This window comes from Simochromis diagramma, unplaced genomic scaffold (assembly GCF_900408965.1).
Source record: "Simochromis diagramma unplaced genomic scaffold, fSimDia1.1 OVJJ01000583.1, whole genome shotgun sequence".
NCBI lineage: Eukaryota > Metazoa > Chordata > Actinopteri > Cichliformes > Cichlidae > Simochromis > Simochromis diagramma.
Genome location: NW_024387285.1, coordinates 127,333 through 148,391, shown reverse-complemented (window position 1 = coordinate 148,391; position 21,059 = coordinate 127,333). Strand labels below are relative to the sequence as shown.

The 21,059-nt window shown below is 44.7% G+C and overlaps 1 protein-coding gene across 1 annotated transcript; it reads right to left on the bottom strand.

Annotated features, from left to right (window-relative positions):
* Positions 1-8,987: 8,987 nt before the first annotated feature.
* Positions 8,988-10,380, bottom strand: LOC120716130. The gene is made up of 2 exons (XM_040003513.1): positions 10,247-10,380; positions 8,988-10,102 (listed from the first exon to the last, which is right to left on the bottom strand). Exon 2 carries the CDS (start codon positions 10,091-10,093, stop codon positions 9,230-9,232), a length of 864 nt encoding a protein of 287 aa, XP_039859447.1. The 5' UTR covers positions 10,094-10,102; positions 10,247-10,380; the 3' UTR covers positions 8,988-9,229.
* Between the last annotated feature and the right edge of the window lie 10,679 nt (positions 10,381-21,059).

The following is a 21,059-nucleotide window of genomic DNA, read 5'->3' as shown; positions in this document are numbered from 1 at the left end:
TTGATCCATCATAGAGGATTCAAATGGCTAAAGTACCTCCTCAACATGTCTTGAAGTTCTCCAGAGGCCTGGTAATGAACTAATCATTTGATTCAGGTGTGTTGACCCAGGGTGATCTCTAAAACCTGCAGGACGCCGGCCCTCGAGGCCTGGAGTTTGCACTTCTTCGCTCACTACCCTTCAGGTTCTATCAGGTTCATGCTGGCTTCAAACCTCATCAATGTTTGAAAGTGATTGTCTCCCCTCTTACCCTCGTGTGAGTTACGATTGCACCAAAGGGTCTTGTTGTAGTTGACATGCCCAGAAAACATTGAAAGGGAGGCGTTGTCATTAGATCCACCTGAGCTGAAGCTCCGTATGACACGATGAAGCTGCAATACTCAACCGCCAATGGGGAATTAGCTCAAATGGTAGAGCGTTCGCTTTTCAGTCTGGCTTTCAAAAGCAGCACTCTACAGAGAGCTCTCTTAAAAGTTGCTAATGAGCTATTAATGGCATCTGATGCAGGGAATTATTCTGTGATCATTTTACTTGATCTTAGTGCAGCCTTTGACACCATCGACCACAAAATCCTACTTAACAGGCTCAAGGTTCTGGCTGGTATATCTGGCTCTGCCCTAGACTTTTTTTCTTTCTTTCTTTCAGACAGGACCTTTTCTGTTAGGACTGACAGGTTCACCTCTGACATTGCTGCCCTGACCTGTGGGGGCCCACAGGGTTCAGTTTTAGGTCCATTACTATTTTCTTTTTATATGTGTCATGGTCCGGGTGAGTGCTGGGCCTTCCCACAGGGCCGGCATCATGATGACAGGCTGCACCTGAGCGTAATTGGAATTGCCAGCTTCTTAAGACCAGCGCTCAGCCTCACACCTTGCCAGATCATCTGCAAACCTTTGTCAGTCAGGGTTTTCCACAGTTTTGTCAGTTCATAGTAGTTTCATGTGTTTTCTCCACTCTCAAAGGACCTCTGGATGTTGTCAAGCTGCTGCCGTCACCTGTTAGGATTTCAGCGCTGATCTGTTCAGTTTCTCCATGCCTGCCTGCCTCCCTGCCCAGCGCTCAGGACAATCATCTCCCCTCACCCGGACCACCTCCCCTCTAAGCTTTGCCTCTGCCTGCGCATGAGTAAGACTATTTACTGCAACTGCAAGTGTTTTTGGACCAGCTTGTCATGCCCTGCGTCTAACACCTGTTCTTCCTACTTTTCAGTGACTAAACCCTTACCTCTGGCCCCCCCTCTCCTTGGGAGTTCCTGCACTGACAGATTTCCAGTGTCGGGTTCTCCATTCAATCCACAACAGCCCCACGGCTTCACCACAGACACTTCTAGTGCACCTTCTAGTTTTGTTTCATAGAAATTAGAGATGGACCGATCCGATATTACGTATCGGTATCGGTCCGATACTGACCCAAATTACTGGATCGGATATCGGCGAGAAATAAAAAATGTAATCCGATCCATTAAATATCAAAAAAGTAACTTGGCTCATAACTGTAGCACGTCGCAGCAGTATGCATCACGTGATAGAGCGGCTGTGTGTATTTGTAGCTTCACCAGCATTTCATCTCCAAGGAAGTGATCCCAGAGAGAAGTAAAGCAAGTGTGTAAGTGTAACCAGAGCGAAGGTGATTTTATTTCCACAGTGTTTTTTAAAGGAGGGAAACCTTCCTCCAAACGGACAGAGCAATGGAGCCGCCAAGGGAAAGCACACGAATTAAAAACTGTATAATTAAAATATAATTTATTATATTTAAATAGTTAAAAATGTAAAATGAATTAAAACAACCCTGGCCAGGGGACAACACAGTAAAAATCAATAAAACACAACATTAAAAGTCCAGTGGCGTCCGCCACAGTATAAAAGTCACGAAGAATTATAAATCCAGTGAACCCAGCGGCGTCCTCGGCGTCCTCGCCTTCCTCTGCACGTTCTGCGCCCCGGTGCGCTAAAGAAAGGGAGGCAGCGGCAGTCACTACTCTTTTAGGCAGCTTTCATTCATTAAAAGGGGACAAGTCAAAAGACTTACCCCGGGTGGGCAGAGCTCTTAACTCTGCCCGCCGCTTCTTTGTAACCGCCAATCGGAACCGGCCCGCCTCGCCGCCTCTAATTCCCTGCAGACGCGTAATCTGGCCTCCTGTTGCTGCAGCAGTCGGACCGCTCGCTCCGCGTCCCTGGTTGCTGGCGCTGTATCCTCCTCCTCTCGAACGCCAAGCTCCACCAGTCCCATGTGTCACTGAGCACTCTCTGTAAATTACCACTCGCTTTTCTCTCAGGTGTGTCGAATTAGTAAAAAACGGGGAAAAGGGCGGAGTCTCTCCAGGACAAATTGACAGATGCAACCAAAACATGCAATATAAAAAATAAATAAGCACACTTCACATTAAAACACAGCAAAGTAAAACAACATCCGTCCTCCCCTGGATGACAGTAACAGTAAACAGTGTGTTAAGTGGATGCGTTGTACAGGGAGCCACAGGCAGGAATGATTTCCTGTGTCGTTCAGTGGTGCATCATGGGTAATCTCAGTCTCTCACTGAACGAGCTCCTGTGACTGACCAGCATGTCATGGAGTGGGTGGGAGGTGTTATCCAACATTGTCTTTATCTTGGACAACATCCGCCTCTCCGACACCACCTTGAGGGAGTCCAGCTCCATCCCCACAACATTGCTGGCCTTACGAATCAGTTTATTAAGTCTGTTGGCATCTGCGACCCTCAGCCTGCTCCCCCAGCATGCAACAGCATAGAGGATCGCACTGGCCACAACAGACTCGTAGAAAATCCTCAGCATTTTCTGGCAGATGTTGAAGGACCTCAGTCGCCTCAAAAAATAGAGATGACTCTGGCCCTTCCTGTAAAGTGCTGTGGTGTTTGTAGCCCAGTCCAGTTTATTGTCAATGTGAACTCCAAGGTATTTATAGTCCTCCACAATGTCAGCACTGACCCCCTGGATTGAAACAGGGGTCAAGTGTTTCCTGGTCTTCCTGAAGTCCACGATCAGTTCCTTGGTCTTTGCCACGTTGAGCTGCAGATGATTCTGCTCACACCACGTGACAAAGGAGTCGACCACAGCCCGGTACTCTGTCTCATCATCCCTGCTGATGCATCCAACCACCGCAGAGTCATCAGGAAACTTCTGAAGATGGAGGTCTCTGTGCAGTGGCTGAAGTCTGTGGTGTAGAGGGTGAAGAGGAAGGGGGAGAGGACAGTCCCCTGTGGTGCCCCTGTGTTGCTGATCACCTTGTCAGACACACACTGTGGGAGACGTACATATTGTGGTCTTCCTGTCAGGTAATCAACAATCCAGGACACCAGAGAAGCATCCACCTGCATCGCTGCTAACTTATCACCCAGGAGGGTCGGCCTGATGGTGTTGAAAGCACTGGAAAAGTCAAAGAACATGACCCTCACAGTGCTCGCCGGCTGGTCCAGATGGGTGTAGACACGATTGAGCAGGTAGATGATGGCGTCCTCAGTTCCGAGACGAGGCTGATAAGCGAACTGAAGGGGATCCAGATATGGTCTTACTATGGGTCGCAGCTGGTCCAGGATGAGCCTTTCCAGGGTCTTCATGATGTGGGAGGTCAGTGCCACGGGCCTGTAATCCTGGGGGCCACTGGTACAGGGACGAGGCATGATGTCTTCCACATCACTGGGACCCTCTGCAGACTCAGACTCAGCATAAACACTTCATGAAAGACTCCACACAGCTGGGGGGCACAGGTCTTGAGGACGAGGGGACTCACTCCGTCTGGTCCAGCAGACTTGCCTGATTGAAGTCTCCTCATTTGCCTCTCAACCTGGTATTGAGTAAAGGTGATGGGTGGGGGAGGGGTGTCAGGAATCTCCCAGGAGGCAACAGCACCATGTGAAGAGAGAGGCTGGCACAGTGGTGTGGCTCTGGGTTCCAGGCTGACTACAGGTGAGGTTGTGGGGGTGGGAGCAGACACTGTGGTGTCGAATCTATTGAAAAACAGATTCGATGGTCTTCATGCCCCTCCACACCTCTCTCATGCTGTTCTGCTGGAGTTTCCACTCCACCAGTCGGTGCAGAAAGTTATGTAGTCTGTGATACACTCAGTAAGCCCACTGATGTCCTTGGCGTGAGGCTCACAGAGTGTTTCCCAGTCGGTCACCTCGAAACAGCCCTGTAGTTCCGCTAAGGCCTCCTCTGACCACCTCCTAACGCTCCTCGTGGTCACAGGTTCCCTCCTCACAATTGGCACATAGCGGGGGGGTGAGGTGAATCAGGTTATGATCTGACCTACCAAGTGGGGGGAGGGAGGAGGAGCTGTATGCATCCTTGACGTTAGCATACAGTAGGTCTAGAATTTTCTCTCCCCTGGTGGGACAGTCCACATATTGTCTGAATGTTGGTGTATTGTCCAGTGATACATGGTTGAAGTCACCCGAGATCACAATAAAGGCACTCGGGTGCTGAGTCTGTAACCGGGCTATGGCAGAGTGGGATAGTGTCACATGCAGCTGTGGGGTTAGCAGAGGGAGGAACATAAACAGCCACCAAGATGACGTGAGAGAATTCCCTGGGTAAACAATACGGCCTGAGTCCAACAGCACACAGTTCAGTGTCCGGGCAACAAATCCTTTCTTTGATTGTTATGTTGGCAGGGTTACACCACCGGTTGTTAACTAAAACAGCAAGCCCACCTCCTTTCCGCTTACCGCTAGCGATGCTGTCCCTGTCCGCCCGAAGCCTTCCACGGAAGCATTCTCATCGGGAATGTCCTGGTGCATCCATGATTCGGTGAAACACATCAGGCTACACTCTCGGTATTCCCTCTGACTCCGTACCAGCTGAGAGCTCGTCCATTTTATTCGATAACGATCGCACATTTCCCATCACGATAGACGGCAGACATGGTTTATACCTCCTCCTCGCTTCGAGCCTCCGCTGTCTCACCGTCTCCTTCTTTCTTCTCTTCTGTCCTTGAACTCTGCATCCCCGATGTGTTTTCCTCTTTGTGTTGGTCTTTCACGTGGAATTCCAATAAAATTGATTCATGTTTGTGGCTGTAATGTGACAAAATGTGGAAAAGTTCAGGGGGGGCCGAATACTTTCGCAAGCCATTGTATGAGTCTTAGTAAAGTGTCTGTCAGAAAGCTACAGCTCTTTCCTCTTTGATAGAGAAAGAGCCGTAAACAATCAGTGCTTTGTTAACCTCGTAGTTTCTGTTTGTTATTCGAAGTTTCTGTCAAGGTAACTGAAAAAACGTCTGTCATTAAAACTGATGGATGGATCACATTTTTGAGAGACAGGTTCACATTATCTGTGTTTGTTTCTTAAGTACGGCCCAGACCTCAGGCTTTGATTCCACAATGAACAGCAGCATGACTGAAGATTATAGTCTTCTGGGAAACTTCTGTTTTATCCAGAATCTCTTCATGTCTGAACATGAATGTCCTGACAGCCTGAGCAGAATCTACTACTAGTTACAGATTCAAGTAGTAGTAGAAAAAGGCTTTGAGAGCTGTCTCCATTCTGGTTTGTGAATCGTGAAATTATGTCTCATATGCATGTTGTAATCTCACTGTGGATTAGAAGAGCTGGTAGGTAAAATGTCACTATGAAGAGATCTAATTGTTTTTTATTCCATCTGTAGGAAACATCACCATAAATCAGGGTTCGGCAACCTCCGGCTCCAGAGCTGCATGTGGCTCTTTAGTCCTTATACTGCGGCTCCATGTGGTTTGGAAAAAATATATATTATATACTTATATAAATAAAAGTATTTAACTGAAGTGTGTTTTATTTATGTTAGTTCTTTTTTAACCTGTAGTTCTAATTTGGAAGATTATTGTGATCTTGAAATCTAAAAATTAAATTATATGTTATTATTTTTGATCGCTCAAAATAAGCGTCATACTCGCATAAACCATACCCGCCGAAATGCTGTGCATTTATGGAGACTTTCAACCCCAGGCAGGCCAAGTATGGATCTTTCGATCCACATACATACAGTATATAATGTTCTTCCTCTACCCCCCCAATTTTTCCACGTGTCGAGGAGCGTGTCAGGCTACATTTCACTGTGTGTTATACTTGTATAACTATGCATGTGACAAATAAAGAACCTTGAACCTTGAACCTTGAACCTTGATCCGTTAGGTTTCATGGCGAGGCGTGTGAAGTGTGGTATGATCAGTTTGTAACTTCCTCCCTCTTCCTTGGAATGCATAAAGGAGTAGGAGCACAACTTCTGTGGCAGCGCTGACATGACTGAACTGTGATGTTTGATGTGTGTTGACTCTCCTGCGCGCAGTAATAAATAGCTTGATCACAGCTCTTTCTGTGTTGCAGACTTTATTTACAAAATTCCACGATACCCCTACCCTCCCACTGTGAACCTGAATACACCAAATACACAAACATTTTTAAAGGCAAGGCAAGGCAAATTTATTTGTATAGCACAATTCAACAACAAGGTGATTCAAAGTGCTTTACAGAGACATTAGAAACAAAAACAAATAAAAAGCATGATTTAAAATTGATTAAAACAAGCAAACAAACAAACTAACTAAACACACACATTTCACACCTGTTCGCGCGATCTGAACCCTTATCGTAAGGGGAGCTACCAGTCCTTCTGTGGACGAGCTACTTTCTATTTTAAATTTAAATAAAGGACAAAAATGAACATCCCACTTTGACTGTAATACAATTAAATCTTTGAATGTGTGTTTTCAAACTCTCAGATGGGCAGTATATCAGTCTTGGACTGTCTAACCTGCCGGAGCAGCACTGAATGATCACCACACATGAGCATGTTCCTGCAACATTCAGCAGCTTCTGCTTTTGGTAAGTAAAGTTACCCAACTCCAGTAACTCTAAACACATGCCATCCATTTCTAACAGCCTGGTTACTTCCTGTCAGTTACTTTAGAAACCATGTGGTCACCTGACCTAACACTGTTTCTTCTTCTTCCCCTTAATGTTGAAGTGTCAAATGTCAAACAGCTGGAGAGGAAACTACACCAGTGTACTGGGATGTTTCACCAACACGTGGCAGATGCTGTTCCTTCATGGTGACATCACCAGAGACAGCCCCGCCCACCTCAGGACCTCGCCATTGATCATGATCATGATGACAGCGAGCGGAACTAAGACTGTAAAAATCCACGACCAGAATGTTTACATGCTTTCTAATTATTAATGAATACTGAGAGCCTGTTTCTGTGTTTTGTTTGTTTGTTTGTTTGTTTGTTTGTTTGTTTGTTTGTTTGTTTGTTTGTTTGGGGTTACCTCATTTGTTACTAACAAAGTTCACCATAATCACACAGTTTACATTCTGTATGTTTCCATCTTCACCAGCCACACTCTAACTGCAATTAAGAAAATAATCCTTAGAAATCGTCAGTGAATATACTGCGCTGCTTCCTTTTATTGCGTCACACATTGATTTAAGTTTTTCAGTGTCCAGTTATTTTTTTTACTGCTTTTTGAATTCTCTGTATGTTTGACCCTGTAGACTGTTTGATGGACTGCTTGTCTTCCTGTTTGTCTTCCAATATTCTAGAATAATTAAAAAACTTTGTCTTTGTAAGTACATATTGTTAAAGTCCTAATTCCAACATGATTCTTCATAACTCCTGCTTTGAAATACTGAACTTTAAAATTTACCTGATGAAAGATAATTCACAGTGGCACTCTGTCAGGATCATTCTGACTATAAGATCACTGTATTAATCTGAATCCTTCTGCAATGTGCTGTGAATGAATTCTGATACAACTCACTGTGGGAAAGCTGTTAATAAAATGAATCTGTGACACATGCAACACATTCACAGAGGAAGAGGACACAAAGGGAGGACACGCAGAGGCTGTGTTAAAGTCAGAAATTTAGTGAAAAACAGACAGCGGTTACAATCAACTTATAGTGTTTTCTGCATATTAATTATACTGAAATAGAGATGCTGACCCTAACTGTACAGAAGCACTAAACAACTGACAATCTAACAGACATCATTGGCCTGAGCCGTCATGCACAGTGAGTCTGATCCTTTGCTGTGAGAGTCTGACAAGCATGTTTCTGGTCAGTTTGGAAGAAATAATATCACAATGTTCATCTTTTTTTCAATATTCCTTCTCTTTTACACCATAAACTGTGATCAAAGCTACTTATATTCACAGCATGTAATAATGCAGAGCGTTCTCACTCCCGAGGCGTAACATGTCGACGTTTTGTCACGTCCCACGGCGTTCCTGAGGAACGCGAAAGGAGACCTTCGGCGTTCTTATGGTACGCGGCGGGTTATGGCTGGAATCCAGTGCAATGACGCTCCCGCGGTAATAGACGTTCCAGCCCTGTATTCCAGCCCTAAACCTAACCTTATCCCTAGCCCTGACCATAACCTTATTCCTGACCTTAACCAGGACTTTAATGATGTTAAATAGCGTGTTTCTAAGCGATTTGAAGAAAAAGAGCGAACATGTGTAGATTCAGTCCAGACGGTTCTCATATGTCCTCTTTTTTCCGAGGTCGTCATTTAGGAACGTGGTGGGTAGCCGAAAACGTAATATGTTGACGATTTGTCACCTAGCGTAAAATGTTACGCTTTGGGAGTGAGAACGGGTTGAATAATGCTGACAGTCCAGGGCATTGTGGTCTGTTGAGCTAGGGTTAGGGTTTCAGACATATGTAATCAATATTACTCTTGCTGGATATAACAAACACCTAGAAATTCATATTATAATTTGATTTTCATGACATATTCATGTTCAGTATCAGTCATTTTATATTATAACCACGTATCCACCCAGGCTCATGGTGGGGCAGGGCTCTGTCCTGGGATGCCTGAGTGAAAGGTAATGTACACCCTGACCAGGTATCCAGTCTGTCACAGTCGTTTTCAATATTTGGTTCTAAAATATGAGTGAAAACAAAAGTCCAACTAGGATTCTTGCATATGATGAATGAAGTCTGTCTTTGACTGTATTGTCCAGCTTTGACACATGACACAGAGATAATTCAGATGCAAAAGAAACTTTATTAAAACAGAGATAAAAATTAAAGTAAATTGATACAGATTCATTATTTTGTTGGTTGCAGGACGAATGATTATTGGTGGAATTAACCATCTGAGATCAAGGTTATTTAATAGAATTTCAGAAAGGAAAGGGAAACCATCACCAAATTGATTAAACAAGAAGCAATTAATTCTTTAATTTCTGCTCGTTTAGTGTGCTGAGCTCTGTCGCTATGATGGCTCTCAGCGACAAAACCACAGGTACACGGGAGAACTGGAGTTGGGGTCTATTGGAACAACATGGTTCCCAGCATCCTTATTGGCTTTCACAGCAGAGTCTTTGGTGAGCACAGTAACACCGCGGATGGGACTGAACTCATCACTTGTTGTGTACCACAGGAATGTCTTCTTTCCAGCGATGTCGGTGCTGAGCTCACGATCCAGTTTTTTATAGGATTGTATGCAGTCATCACTGGAGACTAGCAGATCTGTGATGGCAATGTTAGGGTCGTCAGTCTCACGATACCAGATGAAGGCTTTTTCCTCACTTGAATTTCTGTTTGTGGTTTCAGCCACCCTGATATAACCACTCTTGAGGTTTTCCAAGTCTTCATCAAAGTTAACACACACTTTGATGTCATAGATGTATGTTGCTTTGCTCCTTCTTACCCACAGGTGAACCGATGGTTCCTCAGGCTTCTGGTTCAGGTCATAGCCCACCCTTTCCCAGCCCAATCTATACAGCTCAGGTTCATCATCTGCTTGTGTAGTGACATGAAGGGCCATGATGCGATCATAGTGTGATGTGCTACTACTTTCATCTTGTTTGTAGTACCAGAGGTAGGTTTCTTCTCCACCGGCTCCAGTATTAAGGTTTTTCTCAATCTTGTGGTATCCTGCAGAGTTGAGGTTCTCACTCATTTTATTATTAAATGAAAACTCAATCCTGGTGATTCCACGACCTTTGCCTCTTCTGTACCAAAGACAGATTGCATTTCCTCCATTTCCTTTGTTCAGATTACCAGGAACTGAACGGAAACCATCTGCAATGAACATTTCTTCCTCATCCTTATTCACAGAAATTTGGAGATCAATGATGTTGGACATGTTGGGTTCCTGCATCAAACAAAGTTAAAGGATTAATGAATGGAAATTTGAACATGCGGAAGTCAGACTGTAATAAATTCTAAATTGTTGTAGTTCTCCATTCTAACACAAATAATCTAAACACAAATGCAGAGCGTGTGGTTGTAGACTTACGTATGTGCACACCGTTTTTGGCTGGATGAATTCTTCTAGTCGGCTGAAATCTGCTAATCTCACGCTCTCACTCAGAAAGACCTGCCTTTATATACCCTACAGACCGGAGGGTAACTGTGACATGAACGTTTTTTGTTGTTTTATGGAATATGGAAACATGACAAAGGTTACTGCATTACTCAGTTACCTCATCCACAAACCTGTTTTTTCTGTTCTCTTGACAGATGTGTGAGTTACTCCCCAATAACTGTGCTGCTAAAGGAAAAGTCAACATCACAGTCTGTGATGTGAAGAATTAAACAAATGGACTCTGACATTTAGCTTTGTGCCATTACTTCTTTCCAATGACTGATGTGTGTTTCTATTCCCTGAAATCAAAAAATGTCCATGCTAAAGATCATTCATTTCAACTAATCGCTTGTCTGTTCATTATATTTAAAAAAATAAACAGTTTCTTGGTTTACCAAAGTGGGAACTAAAACAAGACAATGATCAACAGGAGGATGCAGACATGCATATGCAACTACTGCATGTGGGACATAATTTCACAATTTTACATTTCATTAAAACTGATGGATGGATCAAATTTTTGAGAGACAGGTTCATGTTACCTGCGTTTTGTTTCTTAAGTACGGCACAGACCTCAGGCTTTGATTCCACAATGAACAGCAGCATGACTGAAGATTATAGTCCTCTAGGAAACTTCTGTTCTACTCAGTGTCTCCTCAAGTCTGAACATGAATGTCCTGACAGCCTGAGCAGAATCTACTATTAGTTACAGATTCAAGTAGTAGTAGAAAAAGGCTTTGAGAGCTGTCTCCATTCTGGTTTGTGAATTGTGAAATTATGTCTCATATGCAAGATTAGAAGAGCTGGTAGGTAAAATGTCACTATGAAGAGATCTAATTGTTCTTTATGCCATTTGTAGATCCTCTGGACTTTGTTGATGACCCTCTGGAGTGATGTTTTTTCCTGACCATTACTGCTGGCAGACCACACTGGGATACAGTATGTCAAGGTACTTTCAGTGGAGCACCTGTAGAAGGACACTAACAGCTCCTTGGCTAACGTGTTGTTCTTCAGGAAGTTGAGTTGGACTTCCTCACTGGCAGAACTCAGGTGGTGAGGGTGGGCAGGTGCTTCTCCAACAGCATCACCATCAACACAGGAGCACCTCAGGGATGTGTCCTCTCGCCACTGCTCTACTCCCTCTACACTTCAGACTGTGTGGCCACCCATGGCTCCAACACCATTGTGAAGTGGTGTTGGGTGCCATCTCCAACAACGATGAGGCGGCCTACATGGACGAAGTGAAGAATCTGGCATCGTGGTGCCAGGACAACCACCTCCAGCTGAACGTCGGCAAGACCAAGGAGCTGGTGGTGGACTTAAGAAGGGGTCAGCACAGAGACTACAAGCCCATTATCATCAATGGAGCTCCAGTGGAGAGGGTGCAGTCCTTCAAGTATCTTGGTGTCCACATCTCCTCAGACCTGACATGGGCTGCCCACATTCAGGTCCAGACCAAAAAGGCTAGGCAGCGCCTGTATCACCTACGACAACTGAGGAAGTTCAGGGTCTCTCCAAAGATCCTCAGGATCTTCTATACAGGCGCTGTGGAGAGCATCCTCACACAGAACATGACATCGTGGTTTGGGAACAGCTGTGTGAAGGACCAAAAAGCTCTCCAGAGAGTGATCCGTACAGCAGAACGCTGCTGCAGGATTGCTCTCCCCCCGCTTCAGGACACCTACACCAGGAGATGCCGGACTAGAGCAGATACTGAAGGACCCGTCCCATCCTGGCAACAAACTGTTCCAACTTCTGCAATCTGGTAGAAGGTTCCGCATCTTCCAGGCAAGGACAGAGAGACTCAAGAGGAGCTTCTATCCCCAAGCCATCCGGGCCCTAAACACACACACCCGCCCTCTCACATCATCTATAATTGACTGAGACAGGACTCTCTTCCAGACACTAAACCAAGGCACAATGTACATTTCAATTCCTTTAATTTTAAATATGTTTATATTGTCTATCCTGTAAAATAGTCAGATGTCTATTCATATTAATATACAGAATTCACCTGCTTGCTGCTACTACTGCACATTCACCCAGTGTATATACTATATGTCTGTATATATATATATATATATATATATATATATATATATATATATATATATATATATATATATATAATGTTCTTCCTCTACAGCCCCCCCCCCATTTTTGCACATGTCGAGGAGCGTGTCAGGCTACATTTCACTGTGTGTTATACTTGTATAACTATGCATGTGACAAATAAAGAACCTTGAACCTTGAACCTTGAGTTGCTGCTGTGCCTTCTTGATCATAGCTGTGGTGTTTGTTTTCCAGGATAGGTCGTCACCCAGGTGCGGGCCCAGGAGCTTGAAGTCAGAGACCCTCTCCACACAGACCCCATTAATTTGTATGGGCTGAGATTTCTTTGGCTTTTGTGGTGTTGAGGACCAGATTGTTTTTGGCTGCACCATGTTGAAAGTTTTTCCACTTCTTCCCTGTAGGCAGGAACTCGTACCTGACCCAGCGTGGGCACTCCACCTTCTTCCGGCTGAGGACTATGTCTAAGACTTGGAGGTGCTGATTCCCATCCCCACCGCTTCATATTTGGCTGCGAACCGTTCCAAAGGCCATCACCCAAACTACATCATTCGCGAAAAGCAGAGATGAGATTCTGAGACCACCCAAGTGAAAGCCTTCAGCCACATGGCTACGCCTAGAAATTCTATCCATAAAGATTATGAACAGAATCGGTGACAAAGGGAAGCCCTGGTGGAGTCCATCACCCACCGGAAATGAGTCCGTCTTATGGCCGGTGTACCAAGCTCTTGCAATGTTTGTGTAAGGATTGAAAGGCCCGTAGCAATGGCCCAGACACCCCATACTCCCGGACTTCTCCAAGTCCACAAAACACATGTAGACTGGTTTGGCAAACTCACACTGGTCCAGTGTTCCGCACCCAAGTTTTTGCTTCAGCCGCTGCCAGAGCCACGTTCCGTTTGGCCTCTTGGTAACTATCAGCTGTCCCCAAAGTCCCACAAACTAACCAAGCCCGATAGGCCTCCTTCAGCTTGGTGGCTCCCTTGGTGGCAGCTCAAGCTCAGACTACAGTCAGGACCCGTTCCCCGACATGAAGGCGCAAGAAACAAACCCTTTCATTCACCGGGAAAAACCCCAACGTGCCGGCAGCAAGCCAAGGGGATATTGGATAGCCACCTTAGCCCCCTGCCTCTCACCATGGGCAACTCCAGACTGAGACAGAGTCCAGCTCCTCTCCAGGAGACTGGTTCCAGAGCCCAAGCCATGCATTGAGTTGACGCCGACTATATCTAGCTGGTACCTCTCAACCTCACGCACTAACTTAGGCTCCTTCCACACCAATTCAATTTCAATTCAATTCAATTTTATTTATATAGCGCCAAATCACAACAAAAGTCGCCTCAAGGCGCTTCATAGATACAGAGAAAAACCCAACAATCATATGACCCCCTATGAGCAAGCACTTTGGCGACAGTGGGAAGGAAAAACTCCCTTTTAACAGGAAGAAACCTCCAGCAGAACCAGGCTCAGGGAGGGGCGGGGCCATCTGCTGCGACCGGTTGGGGTGAGAGAAGGAAGACAGGATAAAGACATGCTGTGGAAGAGAGACAGAGGTTAATAACAGATATGATTCAATGCAGAGAGGTCTGTTAACACATAGTGAGTGAGAAAGGTGACTGGAAAGGAAAAACTCAATGCATCATGGGAATCCCCCGGCAGCCTACGTCTATTGCAGCATAACTAAGGGAGGATTCAGGGTCACCTGGTCCAGCCCTAACTATATGCTTTAGCAAAAAGGAAAGTTTGAAGCCTAATCTTGAAAGTAGAGATAGTGTCTGTCTCCTGAATCCAAACTGGAAGCTGGTTCCACAGAAGAGGGGCCTGAAAACTGAAGGCTCTGCCTCCCATTCTACTTTTAAATACTCTAGGAACAACAAGTAGGCCTGCAGAGCGAGAACGAAGTGCTCTAATAGGGTGATATGGTACTACAAGGTCATTAAGATAAGATGGGGCCTGATTATTTAAGACCTTGTATGTGAGGAGCAGGATTTTGAATTCAATTCTGGATTTAACAGGAAGCCAATGAAGGGAAGCCAAAACAGGAGAAATCTGCTCTCTCTTTCTAGTCCCTGTCAGGACTCTTGCTGCAGCACTTTGGATTAGTTGAAGGCTTTTCAGCGAGTTTTTTGGACATCCTGATAATAATGAATTACAGTCGTCCAGCCTGGAAGTAATAAATGCATGAACTAGTTTTTCAGCGTCACTCTGAGACAGGATATTTCTAATTTTGGAGATGTTGCGCAAATGGAAGAAAGCAGTCTTACATATTTGTTTAATATGTGCGTTGAAGGACATGTCCTGGTCAAAAATGACTCCAAGGTTCCTCACAGTGTTACTGGAGGCCAAGGTAATGCCATCCAGAGTAAGAATCTGGTTAGATACCATATTTCTAAGATTTTCAGGGCCGAGTACAATAACCTCAGTTTTATCTGAATTAAGAAGCAGAAAGTTAGCGGCCATCCAGGTCTTTATGTCTGGATGGCCGCTAACCAGAGAGGTGACATTCCATGTCCCTGTTGCCAGTCTTGGTAGCGGGGATCAGTCCACCAGGGCCTCCGCTCCTTGCCGCCGCCCAGCACACAATGCCCTCGACCACTATGGCGGAGGGGCCCATGTCCCTTTTCGGGCTATGCCCAGGCGGGCCCCATGGACTAAGCCCCGGCCACCAGACGCTCACCCTCGGACACCCTCCCCGGGCTTTGTTCCGGGCAGTGTAAACTGTTCCCTCGGTGATACTCTCGTAAGGGTCTTCTGAATTGGTCTTTGTCTGGTCCCTCACCCAGGACCAATTTGCCATAGAAGACCCTACCACGGACTGCGCAGCTCAGCTGGCTGGAGTGTTTACACACATCTTCAACCTTTCCCTCTCTCTGTCTGTAGTCCCAGCCTGCTTCAAAATGGCCACCATCGTCCCTGTACCCAAATCCTCCACCATCTCCTCACTGAACGACTGGGGACCTGTAGCCCTGACCCCCATCATGAGCAAATGCTTCGATAAGCTGGTCAGAGACTTCATCTGCTCTGCACTACCCGACTCACTGGACCCTCTACAATTCGCATACCGTCACAACAGGTCCACTGATGATGCCATAGCCCTGACACTACATACCGCCCTCTCACACCTGGAGAAGAGAGACACATATGTGAGAATGCTGTTTGTAGATTACAGCTCAGCATTTAATACCATCGTTCCCTCGAAGCTGGACAGAAAACTGCAGGATCTAGGACTGGGCAGCATCACCTCATCCCCCTTCACAATGAACACTGGTGCTCCACAGGGGTGTATTAAATTCGGTTCTTTTTTTAATTGTAACATCATATCAATTTTTTATTTTTTTTAGGTTGATAAATATAAAAAACATATTTGTTAACTTTAAGGGTAAAGAGAGAAACTATCTGTATTTCTAAAGCTGAGCCACACTGATGGAGCTCCACAGTTCTTTTCCTGGTGTTTTGGTTGACATCTCTTGATTTTCCCATTTCAAAGAAACAGGCTGTGTGTTTTGCCTTATATGCATCCACAGCTGTGCCACCAATTTACTCACATGGACTCCACTAACCTATCAGAAGCTTCTTCAGCTCAAAATGGAATAGTCTGCAGTTTTCTTATTAATTAACAATAAACTTAGTGTATATGTGCTCCTGAATTTGATGAAAGTGATAAAAACAGCTCTGTCTCTCTTTATTCTGACATTTAACTAATTCAAAAGATATTTCAATATTTATTTATCCAAAACAAAACAAGTTTACTCTAAATTGATGTTGTACAGTAAAAAAATGTTCTTGTGTTTTCCATAAAGTGTAAATATCTGGTTTAAACTGTGAATATACTGCTGTGTATTGAAATTCCTCTTGTTTTGCATAGAAATATACTGAACAACATACAAAGCATAATATATAAAATAACATCTACCAGAGTTTTTTCTTTGAAAGAAGCTCCTTATGTCCATTCTTGTATATCAGTGCATTACTGAAACCGATTTTTTTAGCCGTGGAGGGAAACAACTGAAAATATGAAATAAACACACATGTAAGCTGAGACTCTCTAAAGAAACAGCAGTGTTGTTCTTCGGCTTTTCATTTCGCCATTTGTTGATTCACTCGAAGAGCGAGTAACGTAATATGGGTCAAGTGAAAGATCAGATCTTTTGTGATACACCGTCACATTTACATTATTTGTACAGTACTAATGATTTGCTTTGGTACCTGGTCAAACTTCAGTTCTCCTCCGGCTGCCTCGCTCGGATCATACCAATATGAGTGGGGATTTACGCACAGTCGTAAATTCCCACAGTGTGCACTATGTGCTTCCAATATTGTGTGTAGTTTTTGTTTTATACAGTTGTCAGCCAGGCATCTAACTATGAAAAAATGACACTCCAAAAGACCCCGGGCTTCTGACAAAACAACCCGGGCTTAAGCCCAGTAAGCCACCCCCCCCGCTCCGCCACTGCTTACAATTAGTGCAAAATACTGCGGCTCGATTTTTAACTGGTAGAAGGAAGTTCGACCATTTCACTCCGGTTTTGGCCTCTCTACATTGGCCTCCAATCGAATTTAGGTTCCGTTTTAAAGTTCTTTTATTGGTTTTTATTCAACGTGTATTTTCAGTGTGGTTTAACTTGCTAATCTGATCTGAAATACTTTCCTTGAATGTGCCTTAATTTCACTTCTTTCTTCTTTTCTTAGCTTACTGAAAATGTTGGCGACCAAAGGCCGGATCCAGGGTTGTGTGCTTCTTGTGCTACTGGCGTTATGTGGGCAAACTGCTCGCTGTCAACATCAATACAAAGATAACAAAAGAATAGCCTAGTGTAATCTAATAGCCTAGTGTAACGTAGTGTTTTATGTTTTTTTGTTTTTTCTAGAATGATTCAAATGTTACCATCATTTCAGGCTCTGCGACCCGTGAAGAACTGAGACTCCTTCTGGTCGGTAAAACAGAATCGGGAAAGAGTGCATCCGGAAACACCATCCTGGGTGATGCGAACGCTTTCAAAGAAGACGTTTCGCCTGAGTCTGTCACCGACGGCTGTCTCAGAAAAGAGGCAGAGGGTGAAGACGGAAGAAATATCGACACTCCGGGGCTGTCTTCTGGATGAAATAGATGAAATGGTGGATTTCAATGGAGGAAACCACTACACCAACGAGATGTATAAGGCGGCCCAGAAGAAACTCGAAGGAGAAAGGCTGAAGAGGAGAAAGGAGGAAGAACAAAGAAAAAGGGAAGAAGAGGAGAGGATCGAATTGAAGGAGCGGTGTAAATTCTTCGGCCTCGCTTCCCTGGGATTATTTGGCACAGGAGCGTAGTTTACATCTTATGTTCTCATGGGGCTCGGTGGAGCCCTTGGATATTCTCAGTTAAATTGTACACTGTCAATGTTCGCTTAGCTAAACCCACCCCGTTTCTCCTTGTTACACTATGAAGGCTGAGTTTCATTTCACTTGTTTTCTAGGTTTTCTAGTTCTAATGCAGTCTATGTACTTACTTACTTACTTACTTACTCACTGAATGTTTGCCTATGCTGTAGCTGTTCTATGAAGTCGCTATAAAACAAAAAAAATAAGCCCCCCTTTCTAGTTTTTTCAATAGAAGGCGATTGTCTCGTTTGTTCTCGGAAGAGGGAGAGATACTGTCCGACGCGGAGTGTGACAGAGGCGGGCGAGCAGCAAGACGCCGAGCTTGACGGTTGGGCGTCTTCTTTACTCGTCGATACCGTGAAAACTGCGTAGGTGTATCACCTACTCGACCTAGTGATCAACGAGTACCGCACCGAAGCATGCAAGACCAATCACCCCAGCCAGAGACAACACGAGTGTCTGCGAGTCTTGGTGTCAGGGTCCCTGTGCCTACCCGGTCGGCTCAGTATGGCTACATATGTTTTTCATTTTGTTCCTGCTCTCTCCCTTCCTCTCTTTCCCTCCTCCCTCTGCCAGGGCAGAGCTCACCTGTGGGCTTCTGCCCTTGGTCCACGCACCTGGTCGCCATCACGCACCTGTGGCTCGTTACGAGAGTGTTCCAGCTCCTTTATAAGACGGCAGCTCTGTGTTTCTCATCGCTGGACCGTTGCCGACCCGCATTCCCTGGACCAACCCCTGTGTTTCCTGAGTGATTGAGTGTGCGAGGAGTGGAGTACGTTACAAGGCGACTGTGGCTCAGGGGGTTGGGAATCGCATCTGTAACTGGAAGGTCGCCGGTTCGATCCCTGGGCTCTCTGTCCTGGTCGTTGTGTCCTTGGGCAAGACACTTTACCCTACTTGCCTACTGGTGTTGGCCAGAGGGGCCGATGGCGCGATATGGCAGCCTCGCTTCTGTCAGTCTGCCCCAGGGCAGCTGTGGCTACAACTGTAGCTTGCCTCCACCAGTGTGTGAATGTGAGAGTGAATGAATAGTGGCATTGTAAAGCGCTTTGGGTGCCTTGAAAAGCGCTATATAAATCCAATCCATTATTATTATTATTATCATGTTTTCTGTGGAGTGTGGAGAGGAGCGTGAGGAGTGGACGGAGTGCGTGTGGACTTTCAGTGTCTTTTCCCTTTGTGTGAGGACCCCCCGGCTTCCCCCCTCACCTCTGTAAATAGATCACCTGGTGTGCTGTAATGAAGATTCTTGTGTTTCCCAACTCAGAGCCTGCGCGTGTGTCCGTTCCATTCCGCTGTGACACTTGGAGGATGACTTTTACGCTGAACATTATTACAGCATCAGGAAAAGACTCCTCATGCCGCGTTTCATTCCTTCCATTCAACGTCTCCTGATCATATATTCACAGCCACCGGAGGCGCTGTACAGCACCGAGCACCTGAAACACGCACAGTTTGTTGATATTGTAATCAAAAATACAGCCCCAGGGGGGGCGTTTTAAAAACGCACCCCCCCTATTGCGCATGTCCCTAAATGGTATGGCCTTCCAGATTGCCTCAGTTGTATCGTGAGTGTAATTTCAAATAAAATAAAATAAAACTCAGAAGCGTCTGTGTGTTATATTCTTCATCTTATTATTATTATTATTATTATTATTATTATGCTTCATTTTCATGTACTGGGGTATCAATGACCCCCACGCTGCCGCAGCAGCTTCTGTGCGTGGCCCCCAAGTGCTACGTTTTCTTTCCCGTCTTCTTCCCATTAGAATCGCTCTGGGGCACTCTTCGACCCCAAATGATCGTTCTGTTTTTTTCATTTTCATTGACCTGTCTCTACTGAGGGTGGGGTACTTTGGGACCCCCGGGGTCTGGGGCTGCCCCGAAGGGGAGCACAAGGGTTAAGGGACGTGACAAATCGTCAGTATTTTACGTGTCGGGAGTGAGAACGGGCTGTGGGACTTGTAAATGACAAGGACCTGGTTTAATTTTGATTTTTCACTGGAGTACATGGATTTGGTTACACATATTGAGAAATTAATTTGTTATGACCTTGAAACAGAAAACCAAAACAAAATAACAATAATTATCTTATACCTTTTTTATTAATTAATTTTATTAATCACTTCTCGTTACCCCATGTATACTACACGATGCATGACGCACGATGAAGGCGAAACTCGGGCCGATCACCAAAACGGTCGCACGACTGAAAAATCAGCTCAAAAATCACAGTGTATGCCCAGCATTACAGATTCTGATCCGTCGGCGCGTGCGCGCTCTGTGTTTACGTCATTGTGCAGAATCCGTGTACCTGCTCTCATTTACTGTTTCAGCTGTTTGGTGGTTGTTGAAATTTATGAAGTTCAACCTGAGATTCTGGCGTTTGGGGCAAAATAGATTTATATTTAAAAATCAATTCAGGATTTTAATGAATCGATTTTAATCGGAAAATGGATCAACAAAACCCACCCCTAACATGGAGCAACTGCATTTCTGCTTCCTCATTTTATGTGGGTGTTCCACAAATGTGCAACTTGCTGCAGCTCTTCCTGTTAAATATTTACAGTTAGAAAAATCTTATATCAGTACAAAAACACATTTCTTTTGGCTCAACATGTCACCCAAGAGCACCGTATCAGTCAGAACAATAGAGTTTATCAAAAATACCCAACAACAAGAATAACAGTGGTAGATGTTTATTGGGGAAAATTTAAAGTAATTATTGAACGTGAATTGTTTTAGTCAGCCTGATTTTATGTTTCTGGCCAATGAAATATGATTTTTTTTTTTCCTATTCTGAACACAATGATAATAAGCCTGGTTTACAAGCATGATGGCTGTTAAAGCCAACTTTTTATCCTCTCTCTGTCTGTCTTTCTCTCAACCCCATAAGGATCAAGATATTTCGGTAAATGTCTCACAGTACTCTGCGTGACAATAACCTGCCTGAATGCAGTTCAGGTGGTGTAGTTTATATCCATGGACCCTGCCGTGTCCCTCCAGTTGATCAATAAGAAATCCTGCCACCTCAATCGGATCGGACTCTTTCTCCTGTACAGTCCCATGCGTTTTAGGTTTCTTCTAAGTGTCCGCATGCTTATCACAGTACTGTCCAAGCTGCTCAATAACAGCAAGATCTCCCCATGCCTCAGTCCAAGCACAAAATAGAACTTAATGAATTCAGATAAACGAGCCATTTTCTCGCACTCTGATCTGCACTGTCATCCGCTTCACTATGTTTTAAGGCAAACAAATATATCGTGTTTGAACAATAACAGATATGCTATAACGTAAAAACTTTATTGTTCAA